General features: G+C 41.0%; 1 protein-coding gene across 2 annotated transcripts; it reads left to right on the forward strand.

The window, feature by feature from the left end:
* The first annotated feature begins 390 nt into the window (after positions 1-390).
* strip1 (striatin interacting protein 1) lies at positions 391-18,372 on the forward strand. Of its 2 annotated transcripts, none has more exons than XM_088920646.1 (21): positions 391-579; positions 2,352-2,421; positions 2,721-2,795; positions 3,148-3,282; positions 3,951-4,071; positions 4,794-4,862; positions 5,187-5,293; positions 6,069-6,196; positions 6,645-6,827; positions 8,753-8,973; positions 9,634-9,699; positions 10,941-11,004; positions 11,507-11,578; positions 11,895-11,969; positions 12,573-12,670; positions 13,171-13,297; positions 13,407-13,507; positions 13,960-14,026; positions 14,883-14,987; positions 15,617-15,821; positions 16,450-18,372. In XM_088920646.1, exons 1-21 carry the CDS (start codon positions 472-474, stop codon positions 16,698-16,700), a joined length of 2,448 nt encoding a protein of 815 aa, XP_088776772.1. In that variant the 5' UTR covers positions 391-471; the 3' UTR covers positions 16,701-18,372. The 2 variants fall into 2 exon arrangements, with proteins under 2 accessions (XP_088776772.1, XP_088776773.1); XM_088920647.1 differs by having other exon boundaries at positions 16,453-18,372.
* Positions 18,373-18,971: the final 599 nt, after the last annotated feature.

The raw sequence follows: 18,971 nt of genomic DNA on the forward strand, positions 1-18,971 counted from the left end.
GAGAACAGGAGAAATAAAACCTCGGTCCTTCGTCAGGTAGTCGGCATCAATTACATAGCAGCCAAACGGGCTAGAAATAGCCCCACTGGTATGTGAGCTTTCTTACGTTCTTGTTTGTGATTTTTGAATATTACAATATTGAGTTACTAAAGTTAAAATTTTATCATGCACGTGTAAGTCAGGAGTGCTTATTGCAAATGATTGCCTAAAAAGAAGGACCGCCAGCACGAATATCCCCTCTTTTTTAGGGGACCAGTCCGTACTTCACAGCGTCTCCATTAACACCTTAAAACAGCAGAACCCGCTACACCAGGACGCAGCTGGTTCCGTGCTCATCCGCATTCCTCAGCCGAAGTCTCGTGATGTTTCGTTGTCTTGCAGGCTTCTGCCTGTTGTGTGAGCAAGTAGACTCTCGCGAGATATGTGGCTGCCGGTGGAGGGGGGCTGGATGGGTGTAGCAGGGAAGCAAAGATGGACGTCGGAGTTGGCGGAGCGTTGGTTGTCAACAATAAACAGCGAGCGATGTTACCCAACAAAGGCAGGGGCGAGTTCATCCGAAATCAGAGGAAGGACTCGGAGGTAAGGGAGGGGGAGTTGGTGCGATGCGATTTGTTTTTGAAAACAAGCTATCTTAAGGTTCTTGGCTTAAGAAGATACGCAGGATACAGCCTTGGTTGCGCTTAGTACATACAGCAGAAATACTCGAACCTTAAAAAAGACCCAATGGCTTCGTGTGCATTTTATATATTGAACTGATCTTCCGTCGTTATTGTGTAAATGGGGAACGCGGGGAAGAGAAAGCGGAGAAGCGACGTTATTAATGCAACACGTAGTTACTAATGGAAAGAAGTTCGTCTCCTGCTGTACCACTTGGTGGTATTCGCCCTTGAAATATTTCCATTCTAGGCATTATTTTATACTGTTAATGTATCCCCAAACTAATTAGCGTTCTGATTTTAAAAAGCACAGACTGAAACGCAGTGTATATCATGGGGATTGTGGCAAAAAAAAACACATCCCGTGTTTCGTTCTAGCCGGTGAGGAAGGATGGGAACTGGCGTTGTCATGGGAACCCGGTGCTGTCGCGGTGGTTGGAGGGGGATTTCAAGGCCAGATCGCGTACCACAGTAAAATGAGGACAGAGGGGATATAGTATTCCTTTAATCTGAATAGACATCCCCACCTTGGCCAAAGAGATGCTGTCAATATTATGACACTTTCGTCTAAAATGACGAAATGCATAGGACCAATCTTAAAGGTCCGGGAGCTAGTAATGGACTCGTTAAACACGGTCTGTACAACTACTACAATAAAGTGGTGTTAAATCATTATCTTAAGTAAATGCAGAGTGGCGTGGAGGTTAGTGAAGCACTAGGGTATCTTCCATCTGGAGCATGCACAGTCTGTCTTTGGCATGTGGGATTTCTATAGGCGTTGACCACTATCTTTTCATTTTTTGCTCCAGGCTTATTGATTTCAGATTTCTTACTGGGACATGTTTAAAATTTGTTGTTACCTCTTTAAAAAATTGACTGACGTTTGTAATTGGTAATCAGCCTGAACTTTGTACCTGTTTTGGTGCTCCTCCTTATCAAGGTGTGTATCCCCTTAAACATAATCCTGTTGGCTTCTACAGAAGGAAATAAAAACTTGATGCATTGCCAGATTATTCTGAATTAGTCTTTTGAGAGGGTATGTTTTTAGTATCCAGCATTCTCCCATACACTAAACCCCTCATCCATTTTCTTGGATTGATCACTGATATCCAAAATTCTGGGTAACAAAACCACAGCCTCAGTCTGTTCACTAGTTATATTAAAATCAGAACTACACGTCTATATGCTTAAAGTAATGTGGGTGGCAAGGTTCAATTCCAGCTATGGGTGCCTGTCTGTCTGGAGATTTCATGCCCCCCTGTGTTTGTGTGAGTTTTCACCAGGTGCCATTGTTTCTGCCAACTTCCTAACTGAATGTGGGTTAGGTTTAGTTTAGGATTAGGAGGCTTTAAATTGACTCTTTCCAGATGAAGAGTTTCAGGAGGATTTTGCCTTGGAGGAGGTTTGTTCCCTGTACTGGCTTTGTGACTACAGTGAAACGGAAGTCAATGGGCTGGATGGACTAAACAGTAAAATAACTGGCTTCTGAGAAAATTGGCCCTGGTGTGAGTGTGTGCATGTTTATGCCTGTGACTGTGGTGCTCTGTGATGGACAGCTGTCCTACATTACCTGTGATTGGATAAAGTAGTTAGAAAATGGAAGGATGGAGGTCACTGACTTGTACACACATGTTGTTGCTTGGCTACAAAAGCAATCCTGAACAGTCAGACAAAAGTTGTGTTCGTGTTTTCCAGGGTTTTTCTGAATCTCCTGATCTAGAGTTTGAATATGCTGATACAGACAGATGGGCTGCAGAGCTTTCAGGTGGGTTGGATATTTCATATATTGTCTTCTGGGTGCTTAAAAATATACAAGCTTAATTACACAAATATTCCTAAAGAATATTTTTATCGCCTTTGTACAAAATTGGAGAAGTCATGTTTTAAATTGCAGTACTTTATTTTTTTCTTCTGTTGTTTTGTAGCTAAGACTATTCCTTCTTTATGATTGTTATACTGGACAGTGATCTTGTGTTTGTCACGAGTCAGTTTTCACTAGATTGCACTGTGCCCTGTCTTGTTTTCAAAAACAATATTGGTGTCTTTTACTGGTTTGTTTTCTAGAGCTGTATAGTTACACAGAGGGACCAGAGTTTCTGCTCAACAAGAAGTGCTTTACTGAAGATTTCAGGACACATGGTACTTTTGATTTAAAACAAGGAGAACTTCTGTTGAGTGGTTAATGTTCAGCATCACAGACTCTGCTTGATTACTGTTTTCATGCAATTTATATTTCTGTATACACCTTTTCTAATATTATTTTGTATTTATTATATATCATTTCTGTAATATCACTGTCTAATACTCATTTTTTATAGATACAGCACTGTTTTTAAATATAGCATTTTAATATAGGAGCGAAACATTGTATCAGAAGCCAACACGGGTTCAGATTTCCCATCCAATCAATGTTCACAGATGCAGTGATAAACATGGCTTTGAGCTTGAAGTCCTTCAGGCTGGTCATCAGTTCTATGCTTTGCCTTCTCAGTGACCGATAAGAAATGGACAGAACTGGACGCCACTCAGCACAGGGCCCATGCGATGCGGCTCCTGGATGGGCTGGAAGTGACGGCCAGGGAGAAGAGGCTCAAAGTAGCCAGAGCTATTCTGTACATGGCTCAGGGTAAGTCGGCAAATAGCTCAGGAATAGCAGCTTGTGGCACTGTCATTAAGGACTGTCCTGTGACTGCTATGGTGTGAAACAGTTGGGAAAGAGTCTGTATTGCACAAGCTACAGGGCATTTTCTTTACATTGTATGTTCAAAATATTGTGTTACAAGCAAAAAGAAGGAATTTTAACCTAACTTGTTCATTTAATCACTGGTGTAAATCTCAGCCAGTTGCCTCTTGAACAATTCCAGAGTGTTGGCTTCAGTGCCTTGTCTAGGCAGTGAGTTTTAGACGCCACCTTCATAACATTACAAAAGGAAAGGTATTAAGTCTAGAAATCTTCAATTGCTTCTTAAATGGAGAGGGTGTTAGGTGTGTAATGCACAGAGGTTGGATGGCGGCGTCTCTGAGGAAGTGACTCTGTGGGTGCTAGAACCATTTCAGATTTTATGAGTTTCAAGCCTTTGTGTATATACAAGCCAGCACCAGATGCTGGGTATTCAAACTAGTTAGATCACTCTGAGTACATTTTCAAAGATGATGAATTTACAGTTAAATGTCATTAAATCTGAAGTGGGTCAAAGTGTCATGCACTTTGAGCGGTACTGTAGTATGTTATTGTAGTATGGTACTGTAGTATTGCCGTATCTTGGCGCCAGGATGTGATATCTTGTTTTCCAGGCACATTTGGGGAGTGTTGCTCAGAGGCCGAGGTGCAGCACTGGATGAGATACAATATCTTCCTGCTTCTGGAGGTGGGCACATTCTCTGCCCTGGTGGAGCTGCTCAACATGGAGATTGAGTAAGAGGGGGAAAGAGGGTGGGGGGGGGGTAGTATTGGATTGCTGTCTGGCTCTGTAACCCTTCTGAGAGAGTTATTGCACTGCAGCGCTGAGCCAGGAGTCCCATTAGCATCATTAGCTGTATGTCAAGGTATCGCATTTCACTCTGAGCTGGTTTCACATCTTGAACTTAATAGCTTGTGGAGTCCATTTGTTTTAATGAATTTGAGGTTTATTGCTTCATACTAAAAAGCTTTGCTAACATTTGCTGTAATGGAAACTGTGCCACTTGGCTTTGTAACCCAAGATAGTTGTGAGCCTGCTTAAGTTGAGCTTCCCCATAGATGTCAGTGATCTCCTCGGTATGCAGACCTCCACTACCACTCAGCACTGGGGAATATCTGATGTGCACTATATTCAGAACTGTTTTTAGTTCTCATTTCATCATTTGAATAAATGCTAGGCACTTTAGACCCTACATCTAAAATAAGATGTCTTATTTTAAAAAATGTGGGATTATCCTTTTTTACCTGTTCATTTTTTAATGTCTTCAAAAACAAAGATGGGATCTTAAGTGTTAAAATGCATGGATAAATGTGTGGGTTTAAAATAGTATTATGTGGACAGGCTTTTCACATCATTAATACCAAATGCCAGCATCCGATCCAACCTGAAATGGCTCTGTTGTGGGACTTGGTTTGTCTTCCTGTGTTACGACAACATTCCTCTGTCCTGTCTGTAGTAACAGTGCAGCCTGCAGCAGTGCAGTACGGAAACCAGCGATCTCTCTGGCTGATAGCACTGACCTCAGGTAAGGAACCCAGCAAGGCCTTCAGACCAGGGAAACATAACGGAAGGTTCAGTGTGATGCTCACTACTTGCTTGTAATTTCATATGAAATCTTAAAATTTGCAATAGTAGCAAAACTAATGACTGAAGCAGTTTTCAGTATTCAGAAGAAGTAGCATGCCTCACTCCATAACACACCGTTTCCTTTTGTATAGAACTACAGCATGCCTCACAGCTTCATGTTGAAACACAATTCAATTTCTCTGTTCTCTTGCACAACTTGTGTGGCAGCTGCCAAGTGTGCTCTGAGTGTGATGTGATTGACATGGCCTTTATGCTGCGGCAGGGTGCTGCTCAACATCATGTACTTGATGGTGGAGACTATCCAGCAGGAGGACGAGGCTGACAAACCAGAGTGGAGGGCTGCCCGTGAGACCTTCAAGACGGAGCTGGGTAGGTCTCGAGAGTGCAGGGCCACAGCTGGATTGATGAGGAGTTCAGTAGCCTTTGGAAATGAGTGAAGTTAATGGGCAACATCCGACTCATCCAGAAAAGTGTTGTTTCTTTTTCTTATATACCAATCTAATTTGAAATGGCCAATTGTTTTAAGATCCTGTGCCTGTGAGGAAATGAAAAAAACCTTTGGTCATGCTCCCCTGACACGCCCATCTATCAAACATTTTACAGACCGCTAGCTCCACAGCACCTGACAGGACATTTAGAGGCAATTGGAGGAACTGCACATCCCCAATTAAACACATCCCATAGCTATCCTGTTCATTTGCTGGAAAGCAGAGAGAGCCTCTACCATTCCAACTTCAGTGGCACTTTTGAGTGATGTCACCTGGGCTGCTGATCTGAGTGAGGACTTGAGGTGGAGCCACTCAGGATCTCCAGCACAATTTATTAAGTTAGAAGTGTTTGTTGGATGTTTTCCCATTTAAAACAGTTTTTTTTATATATTGTATACCGGAAGTGTTCTTTATTGGTGTATTTTTAAAAGAAAAAAAATGATTTCTTAGACTACTTATAAAAAGGCAGCGGTATTCACAGATTATTAGTGTTTAATTATGTGTTATTTTTTGCCATTTTATGAAATAGTTTAAATTCTAATCTAGGAAGTGACAGCATGGATGTAGAAAAGTGAATTGTAATATAATTCTTCACCATGGTCCTCTAAGAGTACTGATAGCAGATAGAGGATGTAAACTTGTTCTGTTGCTTTAAGGCTCCCCTCTCTACAACAACGAGCCCATCTCCGTCATGCTGTTTGGGATGGTGACCAAGTTCTGCAGTGGGCATGCTCCCCACTTCCCCATGAAGAAGGTCCTTCTGCTGCTCTGGAAGAGCATTCTGGTAATTTTTGCTTTGCACTGACTTACATTAAAAGTGTGTTTTCTGCATTCTGCAAAGCATGCCGACAACCTTGGTCAAGCTGGAGGAAAGGCAAAAAGCATGCCATCTGCTATGAAAACCTTACTCCCCTTTCAATGTAAAATTTGTCCAGCAAAATGGGAATATTCTGTGTGCTAGCCAATATAAGAATTTCCAGTAATCAGTTTGCTTTTAAAGATCAACTGTTTGAAGCAAGAATTTAAAGAACTGTTAACAGTAGTATTAAAGAGGAATTCCTTCTAGAATATACAATATACTTACTGAGGATTAAACTGTAGATAAAATAATAAAAGATTTCCAATCCATGGAGCTCACATCCATCCAGAATCAGGACGAGGGCATCTGAGCCAGATTTGGAGCTTTCAATAATGCCTGAGAGTGGTCTTCAGTACTCTGTGTGCTTTGACAGTTCACACTGGGAGGTTTTGAGCAGCTCCAAAACGTAAAGATCAGGAGACGGGAAGAACTGGGACTGCCCCCCTTGCCCGAGGACAGTATCCGGGTCATCCGCAACATGAGGGCTGCCTCGCCCCCTGCCTCCGCCTCTGACCTCATCGAGCAGCAGCAGAAACGAGCTCGCCGGGAACACAAGGTAAGGCTTTTCTGTCAGGCCTTGTTCTTAAGTGGCCTCAGGAGGATCAGACTTGTAACTCGTTGGAATTTGGCATCTTCAGCTGTTGAAACAAAAACTGAAATCTAAGCTAGTATGATGATCGAGTGCGGTTCAAGGTCTAGTTACCTTTCTGTGCTGCATCAGAGCCCTGTGGATGGGACAGAACTAGACTTTTTAAGGTACCCTCTAGCATTTTCTCAGAAATGTGATCGTGCTTAACTTTTCTACTTCAAAATATTATGATTGTTAAATACAACATTTTAAAAAAAGTTTTAAAACCAGTATGCTCTAGATTCAACGATGTCAACATTGAAATCTCCTAATTTATAAATACAAACCTTGCTTTTCTTCCTCTTTCTGTTTCTATTTTATTTTTATATATTCTTTGTAAGTGCTGCCAAATCAAAATATGGATTTACTATATGGTTGCCTGTATAAACTGTTATATGACTACTGTGGCATTACATGGGGATGTGTGCAGTGTGGAGGTGGAGCCCTGGATTAGGGGCAATGTGTTGCCTTAGCAACCACAGCTGTCCTGGCCAATTAAGGACGAGCCGCAGCTGTGGAGGTCCCTTAAGACACACTGAGCACCTCTCCAAAGGGACGAGCAAACCCCCGCAAGGGGAAAACCTTCCAGCGACAGTCCTGGAGGGGATTGTGACGAGAGCGTTTGAGATTGCGTTTTTCCTTCGTTTCCTTTTCTTTTTCTCCTGTCCTGCCGTGTATCTCTACTGGGGGAGGTTAAACTTTTCCTCCCCTGTCCTGCCATGTATATCCACTGGGACAGGTTGAGTTTTTTTTTTGTTGTTGTGGCCACACACTCCTTTTCTTCCAGACTGGACCCTGTCAGATAGGGTAAGTCCAGTCTGGATTCCGCTGTCCCTAGTGGTTCTATTTTCCCAGGATGGACCCGGTTAAGAAGGGAGTCCAGCCTGGAAGCCGCTGTGCAAAGCAGCACATTTTTCATTTGTTTTTCCATTTTTGTTGTTTTTTTTCCAGTTTTCGCTAACCTCACACCAGTGCCTCCTCCCCTCAGAAGGGGCGTCGAGTCTTACCGGTGTTCCCTGTGGCTCCTCCCTCTCCTGCTTTGTTACTCTACAAAACTATACAAATTGCAGGGTGGTGTGGAAAGTTACACCAATCTGTTGCTACTCATAAATTGTAAATGTAACATTTTCCAGGTTTTGCCCATACTGTGAAAAAGCAGGAATTTAATTGGCATCAGTGTCTTGGAACCGTCTGTGGGAAAATAACAATTGAAACGTGTGTACCATGCTGGAATGGTCACATGACAGGAAAAGGGGTTTGTTAGATGATGTTCCCAGATGACCAGTGGAAACTCTCTGAGCAAATAAAATCCTATGGCGAGTATATACGAGGAAACGTGTTTCTTCAAAACATGTCACAAATCATTATCAGGAAAACAACACTGACAAACTCCAAACAGCCCATGATCATTCTTGCCACATGCTTCAGAATGGATGAAAGCCTTGCTGCAGCGAGTGGCACTGCACTGATTGCAGTACATTGCAGTATATTGTTATTGCTTGGGAGTTTTCATGTTAAACAGACATGGTCTAGCAGGGTATGGATCAATAAAATGTTCTGTTAGAAGTTGGCCATCTCTCAAGTCATGTTACTGAGGAACTCGTGCTCACAAAGTCTCTTCTGATTGCCCAGAGGCAAAATGTTTCTTGAAAATGTAGAAGCCAGGCCTACTCGAGGAAATGTGTTTCCTTATTTCTGGAAACAGCCAGCATACACAAGGAAACACTGTGCCTGGAGCACGCTCCCATGTGTATGCTAGGCTTAAGACTCAAGAGGACAACTGCAAAATCCACGTGCTTTTGTTTCACAAACTGTTCATCCACTCTGTCTCCCTCCTGTGTCCCTGCCCACAGGCACTCATCAAACAGGACAACCTGGACGCCTTCAACGAAAAGGACCCGTACAAATCAGATGACCCCCGAGAGGACGAGGACGATAATGACGACAATGACAACAGCCTGGAGCCTGAGACCTTTCCCCTGGAGCGAGACGAAGTCATGCCACCCCCTATCCCACATCCGCCCTCTGAAAGAGTATCATTCCCCAAGGGCCTGCCTTGGGCCCCCAAAGTGAGGTACGTATAGCTTTTAGGATTTTTCACTGCAAGGTTTAGTGACATATAGCTTTCCTGCTGCAGCAGAGCTGCTGGAACAGGATGTAGTCAGACCTTTACACTGGGCTTAGAACTTTTATTCTGAAGCCCAGATCTTGTCTGGTTGTAGAATAAAGGGTTATTATGCACTTGGACTAGACTGGAATTTTGTAGTTTTCTTTCTTTTTCAACACACTCTTGTCAGTGGCTTATTGTTTATTTTTTTTTCTCCTTTTTGTTTTTGATTGCTCTTTTTTCTGTTGTTACTATTGTTAAAAATGAAAATATTTGTTTCGGATTTACCAGTGCTGTTGCTACCGAGACGTAGTGCTGAGTCTTTTTTCCCCATTGTGGTTTGGAAACTCGTCCTTATGTTTGTCTTGCTTGATCGCAATGCTGTTTGGTGTGGTTATGTTTTCAGGTTCTCATCTTGTCTTTTGAGCAGATGTTTTGTGGTGTTAGGGCTATAGCACAATAAGCAGTTAGCCTGACATATGTTTACTCTTCATCTGTGGATTCTGTGGGTTTATTCTTATTTTGAATTCTGAAACATCTTTATTGAAGCCCTGAGTCTCTAGGTCTCTAGATTCATCTAACTTAGCATTTTTTTTTCTCACAGCAGTTTTTTTCCTTCTGTTACAGGGAGAAGGACATTGAAAATTTTCTTGAGTCTAGCCGAAGTAAATTTATTGGTTACACCCTAGGAAAGTAAGTAATAGTTGCTTTACTGAGTTATTTTTTCCATTTTTAAAGCCCTTTGATATACAACCCCCCCCAAAAAAAAACAACAACAAAGTTTTTCTTTAATGTAGCCAGTGAACCCTAATGTCTATATGCTTTGGGTAAGGGCATGTCTTTATAATACATGTCAGAATCATTTAAGTTGTACAATCCATGAAGATCCCCAAACCTCAGTATTTCAGACGTGAGCTACTTTATGTTATCCAGATGTTCTTGTTGACATTTTTGGCAATGATCCTGCTTGTTGGGCATCTTGAGTAATTTCTTCTTTGGACTACAATTCCGTTCTTTTTCCATATATCATCTTAATACTTTGACTAAAGCAGTGAAGGTGCTCGTTGATCGTTTAAATTGAGCTCTTTAGCCAACACGTTGTTGGTGGGAACCCAGGCTTTGTCTATCAGCCTGTTGTGACCTGTATCGGCACCTGTAGTGCAGTTGCAGTATCCTTGAGTGGCTGTGCAGCAGCGCCCCCTTGTGGCTTGCTAGCTTCCTATGATCTAGCATTGAGAGCTGCATTAACACTAATTCTCCTGTAAGGCAGTATAGGATTGCCAGCATGCAAAATGGAGCACGATTATGAATAGTGCATAAAGTAGAGTACAGGAAAATGCACACACATTCCTCAAATCTCCTGTGCTGGTGCAAGTGTTGTATTAGTGAACTGATTTGATTCACAGTTGGGGGGATTGTGTAGTGTAAAAAAATGGTGATTCACAAATGTTTGTGTACGTACAGGGTGATTAGAATATTGTTTATTACATCGCTATTGTCAGCACCTTGTATATTTTTATATATGCCTGTATTCTTTGCACAAATTTAATTGATACTAAATTAGGAAGTGATGATGTTTGGCTACAGCATAATATAATGCTTTATTTTTACAGTTTTAAGATTTATTATGAAAAGCTATTTATTACCATTGTTGGGTTTATGAATCAACAGTGTGATGTGAAGCATTTGTAAATAAGGAGGTAAGGAATACACTTCATAGTCATTAGACATTTCTAAGTGACTTTAATTAAAAATGATTTATTTTTAGTGTAAGTGATTGGTACCACATTGTAACACACGCTTTGGAAAATGGAGAAAATCTTGCATTTGTCACTCAGTGTATTAACTTATGTTGAAAGATCCCCAAATAAGACAGAGTTGAAAGAAACGTGTTTCTGTTGTTCCTCATCACAGTGCTTTTCTTTCCATTGCAGTGACACAGATACAGTGGTTGGGCTGCCCAGGCCTATCCATGAAAGTATCAAAACTCTGAAACAGGTACTGTATTACACGTTGCTAAAACTACTTAAAATGCAAATGCTTTTCTTTTAAAGGGGAACTGCAACACCCCTTTTATATTCTGGGATTAGAAAGAATTGGCATTGATGAATGCATTTCGAACCACAGTAAAATGTACACAGTAACTTGTGAAACCTCCCATTACAACACAAAACATACAATTCATGGGAACTCTTGCTCTTGCCTGTGGCGAGACCAGAGGTTTGCAACAACATCGTGAATTACAGTACTTTCACACTTTCACAAAGTTCATGTTTTTAAGCTAAATTTGAAATTTGTACGTTTTTTCGCTACCATCAATTAATTTATTTTGTTACTGGGATTTAATAATCAGTCTGAGAAATTGGGACTGCAATTCCCCATAAGGCAAGAAATATACTACATCAATTGTAACTTGTTATGAAAAGATTTATTTCTCACTTTTGTCTTGTGGATTTGCAGACTTCAGTGTGTTAGTAATTTATTTATGCAACTTTTACAGCATAAATATATATCTGTAGCTGAAATTCAGATAAGAAAAGAAGAAGAGTTTCAGAAGACTCCACTTTCTGGGGTAAGTGGACTGATTTTGTTTTGTGGAAGTGTCTCTGGAACCTTTACTGATGAAGGAAAGCATGAACCACTTGGTTTAAAAGTATTGTTTTTTTATACCCTGCCCAACAGTACATCCTATGTATAGAAGCAGCCTGGCCTTTGTTTGTGGAGGGTACAGATGTGTCTTAAGCATGTTCATACATGTCTTTCTCTATATGGGGCACTATATGCAAATGCAAAATGGATGAGTATTGGAGGCCATGGAGCTCCACACGCATGTTCTTGCAACTGAGTGTCACTGCCACTGACCACCTGCACATGTTTGTGTTGACAAGGGGGAAGAGGAGGTTGACATGAGCCCGACGGAGCTCCTATATCAGGGCATTCTCCCAAGCCTTCCGCAGTACATGGTACGTCTGGTAGCTCTGTTACTGGCGCTCCTGGAGAGTGCACAAGATTGACTGTTCTCACCCATTATTAATGTTTTAGAACAATCAGAATCATCAGCCTTCAGTATTTTAGAATTAGTCTACAGTATGGCCATTTTATAGATGTATTTTATTCAAAGTTGTTAAACTTCAAAGTTGTTCCCTAAAGAAATTAACTTTTAATACTTTTTGGTTTCAGATGTGGAAAAACATGTTTTCTTTTACTTATCAATGCAAAACTAAAAAAATGAGAAACCTGTAGAATAGAGGAGACGACTGAAGTTCAGGTGCCCCACACCAGCAATCTCAACACAGTAGAAATGCTCAGTTGACATAGGTTAGATTAATACAATAAAATGGAAGATTAGTTTGGTAGTGAGGAAATCATTAGATTATATTTCCAGAAACGTCATGGTGTCAGGGTAATAGCAGAGTGGATTGAGATAAAGTGGGGTATATGGGGAAAATCTGGTTGAGCACAAAATGGTACAAAGTTTATCATGCATGTTTCTCTGTGATTAAAACCTCTGTCCTGTATAATCCTCAGATGGGACAATTCACTCTCCCTCCTACTTTTGTCTTTAGATTGCTTTGTTAAAGATCCTTCTTGCTGCTGCCCCTACTTCAAAGGCCAAGACTGATTCCATCAACATTCTGGCAGATGTCTTACCCGAGGAGATGCCGTGAGTGTTGTAAAACCTGGCTGTGAATTTTCTGCTTGTGTAATTCATTGTTCTCCATTGATACAAAAATTGTTTTTTTTGCAAACTTCTAGCAAATGCACAAGCAGGACTCTAGTTTGAGTTCAACTTAAAAAAAAAAATCAAAGTCTTACAATCTGTGGTCACTTTTCCTTTAGTCTTTTTTTCTGTGCAGTGTTCCATGGCTTTGAGGAACACAGTAGTCAACATGTGTATTACTTTTTTTTAATATTAATGACTTCTTCTAATTGACTGCTGCTCATGATCAATTCAAAATGGAAAGAAGTAGGAATGATGCAAAGGAAAGCCTGATTCCAGGTTAAAAGACCATTTCTTTGGCAGTAATCTGTTTTAGGGATCTGAAGGAATTCTCAGTCTTGCTCTACAACCTGTATATTATTGATTGCTCGGTCGACATCACTCAGGAGGTCTGTAGAATCCCACAATGACATTGCATTTGTTCCTGCTGTGATTCTTCTCAGCACAACGGTGCTGCAGAGTATGAAGTTGGGAGTGGATGTAAACCGGCACAAAGAGATCATTGTAAAAGCCATCTCTGCCATCCTGCTGCTGCTTCTCAAGCACTTCAAACTCAACCACGTGTACCAGGTATGGCCGACTCAATAACAAAACCAAGAAATAGGTTGAAAACTCTTATTGTAACACAAAACAATCAGCTGTAACTCTAAATCTTTGTTCTTTTGCTTCCCTTTGTTAGTTTGAGTACATGGCTCAGCACCTTGTCTTTGCAAACTGCATCCCTCTGATCCTAAAATTTTTCAACCAGAACATCATGTCCTACATCACAGCAAAGAACAGGTAAGCTGCCTTCCAGAGCTTTTAGTGTAGTCCACGTTTCAGAGGAACTGTAGTCTCTCTGTCATTACAGCTATTTGTAAGTCTTATAGACTCTAGCACATCAATACAGGATGTATGACAGCGGAGGGAGGATAAGATAGTGGACATGCTGAATTTGAACTCTACCAATTTAAGAATGTGTTCTGATTCATTTGCCTGAAAAAAGCCTGCATTAATTTTTTCCAAATAGAGGTTACCAACACATGTGTCCAACACAATATAGTATTAAGTATAGTTCAGTTCATGTTGTTGGCTTTAAGCATATGTTGACCATTTAAAAAAAGTCTGTCCATGGTACATGGTAGCATAAAGTGTCCTAGCTATGAGAAAGCAATGTAGTTTTTTACATGTTTGTGCTTGTTTTTTCTCAGTCATTTAAGATTGTATTGAACAACTTTTTTTTCCTTCCTCAGTATTTCTGTGTTAGATTTTCCTCACTGTGTGGTACATGACCTCCCTGAACTCACTGCGGAAAGCTTGGTAAGAAATCCTACCTGGAAAAGGGACAACATTTCATTGCATCTCTTCATTCTTAGTTGAACAGAGCCCATTACAAACAGAGCTTGTAAAATTGAGCAGGCCCATTCAGACAAGAACACTGTGAAAACATAGCAGTTTGGATAAATTCATTTCCATTGCATTCTCATCAGCAGTGGCAATACACAAAATGGGGTGCTATGTTGATTCAGTGCCCATGATGACTTGTCTGCATGGCAGGAACATACACACAAAATGCATTTGTGTGTGTATGTGTATAAAATCTAATTTATCCACATTTTTTATGATACATTTGCTTGATAAACTTTGCAAGACCCTGGGCTTGTACATGTTTAACTGTGATGTAAATGTTCTCCAATTTCTGTTTTGATTAGCATTATAAATTCTCTTCAGTGCACGCAAGGTAAACTGCAGTGAAGTTCTGTAAATGCCAGTTAATCTGGTTCTATTAACACTGAACTCAGAGAAAAATCTATACATTTAACATTGCTAAGTGCAGTTTGCAGTAGCTCCAGACATGCTTTCACTTGGACCCCTCTAACACAGAAATAGATTGGTTTAATATTGACCACAGCCCTGGGTCTCAAAATGAGAAAGCTCAACATTCTGTCATACCGTTTTCATATATTTTTGATTACGTTAAAACACAAGGAAAGTGTATGTACCAATAACAATTCCATTACTAGAAACAGCTGTATACATTATGCATGGGAAGCATAATGTTATGTAATATTTTTCCATTTACAATTCCTTAAATGCAGATTGGTGCAGTTTAATTAAACAGAGAAAAACATCTGTTCATTGAGTGGCTGACAGATTCTTGTTCTGCATCCGACAGGAAGCAGGTGACAACAACCAGTTCTGCTGGAGGAATCTCTTCTCCTGCATCAACCTGCTACGCATCCTGAACAAGCTGACCAAGTGGAAGCACTCACGGACTATGGTGAGGTCCATACTTATGCCTTTACCTTTGGGGGGGAACAGGAAGTGTTCCAACACAGACATTTCTGCCAGTGTAAATTGTTGTTCTGTCCCACTATATGTATAGCTTTTTGTTTGGCTGGCAGAGGTTACAGAAGTGGAATGTAAAGTTCAGGGTTTCAAACACCCAATAGTGGGGTCTCCCCTGGGTCACAGGACCAGAAGTTTGTAACTTGGATTCTGGGAGCAACATTGCACAATAGGTGGCATGGGATGGGCGATATTTGGCCAGGGCCCATTCACTTCAAAAGTGGTTCCTGTGATTGGCTGGGAGTTTAAAAGCAAGAAGCATAGCTGTGTTCCATCTGGCATGACCTCTTCTGTAGGGTCAAAACATGAAAGCCTTTGGCAGATGGGCAAGATGGAAATGTGACTGCTGGTCCTCCTTCCTCCCTGTGCACTGTGGAGCTGTAAAGCCACATTTAAATAAATGTGGTTGGTACATGTTTATTCTGAATTAAAAATCTGGGGAAGTTTGTGAAGAATGGATCTTTCCGATGTCCCCTGGAAGGGGCTGCATTTGAGCAGCAGAGGTGAAGGTTTCGAGCTTTTGCTTTATTGCTTTGTGTACTCCCTCACGGCCCATCCCAGATGCTTGTGGTGTTCAAGTCAGCCCCAATCCTGAAGAGGGCACTGAAGGTGAAGCAGGCCATGATGCAGCTGTACGTGCTGAAGCTCCTCAAGGTGCAAACCAAGTATCTGGGACGCCAGTGGAGGAAAAGCAACATGAAGACCATGTCTGCCATCTACCAGAAAGTGCGCCATCGCCTCAATGACGACTGGGCATATGGCAACGGTGAGTCCTCTTGCGGCACTTAAAACGAGATTGGAGAGTTTCTGAATATGGTTTTCTTGCATCTATTCTATATGGCTGTGTATTTAAGTAAGGGTTGCTGAAAAATACTGTAATCCTTATCGAAGGCATAGATTGGTAATACCACTTCTCGAAGGGTATATTGTTGTACAATATGGAGATTTCTCTCCAACAAGAAATGATTATACCTTGAACAAATGGCACAGACCAAAAGTAATTAAGATCTAATGTAGAATTAACCAAGAGCTCATAATGCTAACTCCATCATGAATGGTGTATTAAAAACAACACTTTATTATGTCACTCATTTTCATCTCCTTAACAGTACAAAGGCAATAAATGAAGCCAATTTAATACAGTATTTCACTTTTAATGTTATATCTCAATTGCCATTTAAAAATCTTTCCTTCAACAATTTGCATTGCACTCATCCTTCCTCCACCTTGAAGTAGAAGAGCACGAGTCCTTGGGCTAAAAGGAAAAACTCCATTACTAGCCTTGTGATTCCATCATAACCATAGGTTTATTTGTATGAAAGAAGGTTAGGTATAAGGTAAAAGCGGCGTTAGTGTCTTTAATTTCATGGAAACCAAACCTGTGTTTTCGGCAGCAGACCTGGATGCCCGGCCCTGGGATTTCCAGGCGGAGGAATGTGCGCTGCGAGCCAACATCGAGCGCTTCAACAGTCGCCGCTACGACAAGGGCCAGGGTAATCCCGACTTCCTGCCCGTGGACAACTGCCTGCAGAGCGTCCTGGGACAGCGGGTGGAGCTGCCGGAGGACTTCCAGATGAACTACGACCTCTGGCTGGAACGCGAGGTCTTCTCCAAACCAATCTCCTGGGAAGAGCTCCTGCAGTGAGACGCTGCCTCCCCACCAATCTCCCCACTCATTCCTCTCCCTCCAGCAGAGGGCTGTTGAACACTACAGTATGGAGCGGACACCTTACTCTCTTCCTTCTTTGAATCTCTCTGGGGTTCAGAAGTACAAAAGGGAGTACATTAGTGTATATAGTCATACCTCCTGTTGACCAGGTGTTAATGCCTGTAACGTGCTTCTTACCTGAGTTTTCTAATTCTTTCTCCCATTACGCTAACAATGGTCTGCTGCACGCAGCGGCCACTGAACACTGCTTATTTATTGTGCATACAGTGATTGTGACATTGCAATCTGTACTTAACCATAATACAAAAGGGGCATATGAATTTGGAAGCCTTGATGTTATTAAAGAACGCTACTAGAATTTTAGGGAAGTATTTCTAATGTGGAGAAGAGACCTCACGCCTTTAAATGAGACCAGAATGAATAGGCTTCATTGGTACAAGTTAAAAAAATCCATTCACTGACTAAATTATCTTTTGCTTCTTAATGTGGAATTGGTGTCATTCATCAGCCTTTGGAAATGGATAAAAAGAAGCTTTAGCTTGTGGTTGGCTTTAATTTAGGTTTAGCTAGAAATGACTAAGAGTGCTGATGGGAGATCAAGTAAAACAGTACTTGGCTTGGAGGCCCTGGCAGCAGGCTGCACATGGAGTTTCTTTCCAAAAACTGAATATGGACAAAACCCTTAAACTTGTTCTTCTTCAACCAGTTCTTCTGAAAGAAAAGAGTAGATAAGGTTGTGAACAAAAGGGTTATGTGTAGCATCTGAAATTCTGGAGTTTAGAATGTTAACCTATTTTATTTAACATCTGAAGAACACTTTTTTTTGTCCCCTTTGACAGTTTTCTGATGGATCTTTTCAAAAAATGACTTCTACATTCAGTAGCTCATGAATACTTAACTCCAGAAGTCTTGCACCATCTGGAGTGAATGATCATTGTATTGTGGTGTGGTGGGTTAGCATGCTGCTAGTCAAAACTGATGTTTACACAACAGGTGGCTCTATGTTGCTTATCAGAGAAAGAAATGGGGGCTTCAGTATTTTTCATTTTATGTAAGTCATGTTGTAGTTTTGAATGTGGGGGAGGGGACCATTGGTTGACTGTTCATGGAAATGGCTGTTCTCCATTTTTAAGTCACATGAATCTGAAAATTCTAAACTATAAAGAAGCAAATTAATCATGACATTCAACTTTTTATATACTGTATTAAATAAACTATCTTGCTGTAAAAATGTGTAATGTTTAATATTACATTTTGAATACTGCAAACCCAGGATATGGGTTTCATCTGCATAGGTTATTACAAAATGCTTTTTAGGAGACTGAGCACACATTTCTAAAGTCTCAGATAATAATGCATTTCTTCCTGGGAAATTAAAATTTCATAGACCACATGACAGCTCTACCTAGGGGAGGTGTAAGGTCATTCGTGTACAGCAGGGGTGTTCAATCCTAGTCGCAGAAAGCCAGTGTGGCTGAACCTTGATTAGGTCTGTTCGAGAAGCAGCGCCGAAGAACGGAGAGAAGCTGGTAAAAGGGTCCAAAGCCGAAACAAAATAGCTTAAGATGTTTATGCAATTAATAAGTACTGCGTGTGTTTTTTTTTATTCATCATTAACAACCTACATAATAAAGGGACGTTAATCTAATACTGGCGTCACAGGATCCGTCTGTTCCGCTTGTTTTTCCTTTCATGTACAATAGAGTGCGACAAAAGTGAAGAATGCCATGAAATTCAGAAAAACCATGTCGACGATTTTTAGAAATTAATTGTGGTTAGAGACTGATTAATGCGTGAAAATGTAAAGCCATTTCAGAATAGAATAGAAAGTCTCTTAAATCCAATAACGTATAATAAAAACGAATTCTGGCACGATTCTGTAAACTAACGAACTAGATAAACCGTATATCCGCAACGGATTTGTAAGCGTCCTTTCTTAAATTTCCTGGGTGTAGTACAATAACGCCGGAGCCTAGCAGAGATGAGGCGTCTTTTGGCCGTAGCAGGCTTACGCTACTGCACTTCCTAAAGATTACTGCTGTCCTCATCCCTCAGACATGATGCCACCTGTGCCAGACAGTTACAGTCTGCTCCCTTTTCAATTTGTAATTTTCCCCCCAGTAACGGCGCATATGCCGCGGAGCAACCATCAAATCCGCAGTTCATACTTCTGTTACTTAGGACGCGCTACATTTACAATTGACCGAAAAGCGTTTTAAGACTTTATAAGCAAATGAGTAATATTTA

Source organism: Atractosteus spatula, chromosome 7 (genome assembly GCF_055471065.1).
Source record: "Atractosteus spatula isolate fAtrSpa1 chromosome 7, fAtrSpa1.hap1, whole genome shotgun sequence".
Classification (NCBI taxonomy): domain Eukaryota; kingdom Metazoa; phylum Chordata; class Actinopteri; order Semionotiformes; family Lepisosteidae; genus Atractosteus; species Atractosteus spatula.

Bases quoted from the DNA above. Each gene is read 5' to 3' on its own strand.
- strip1 (XM_088920646.1), top strand. From the start codon at position 472: ATGGACGTCGGAGTTGGCGGAGCGTTGGTTGTCAACAATAAACAGCGA. The intron at 11,970-12,572 runs GTACGTCTGGTA...TTTTGTCTTTAG, and splicing joins CAAGCCTTCCGCAGTACATG to ATTGCTTTGTTAAAGATCCT. The intron at 12,671-13,170 runs GTGAGTGTTGTA...GATTCTTCTCAG, and splicing joins GTCTTACCCGAGGAGATGCC to CACAACGGTGCTGCAGAGTA.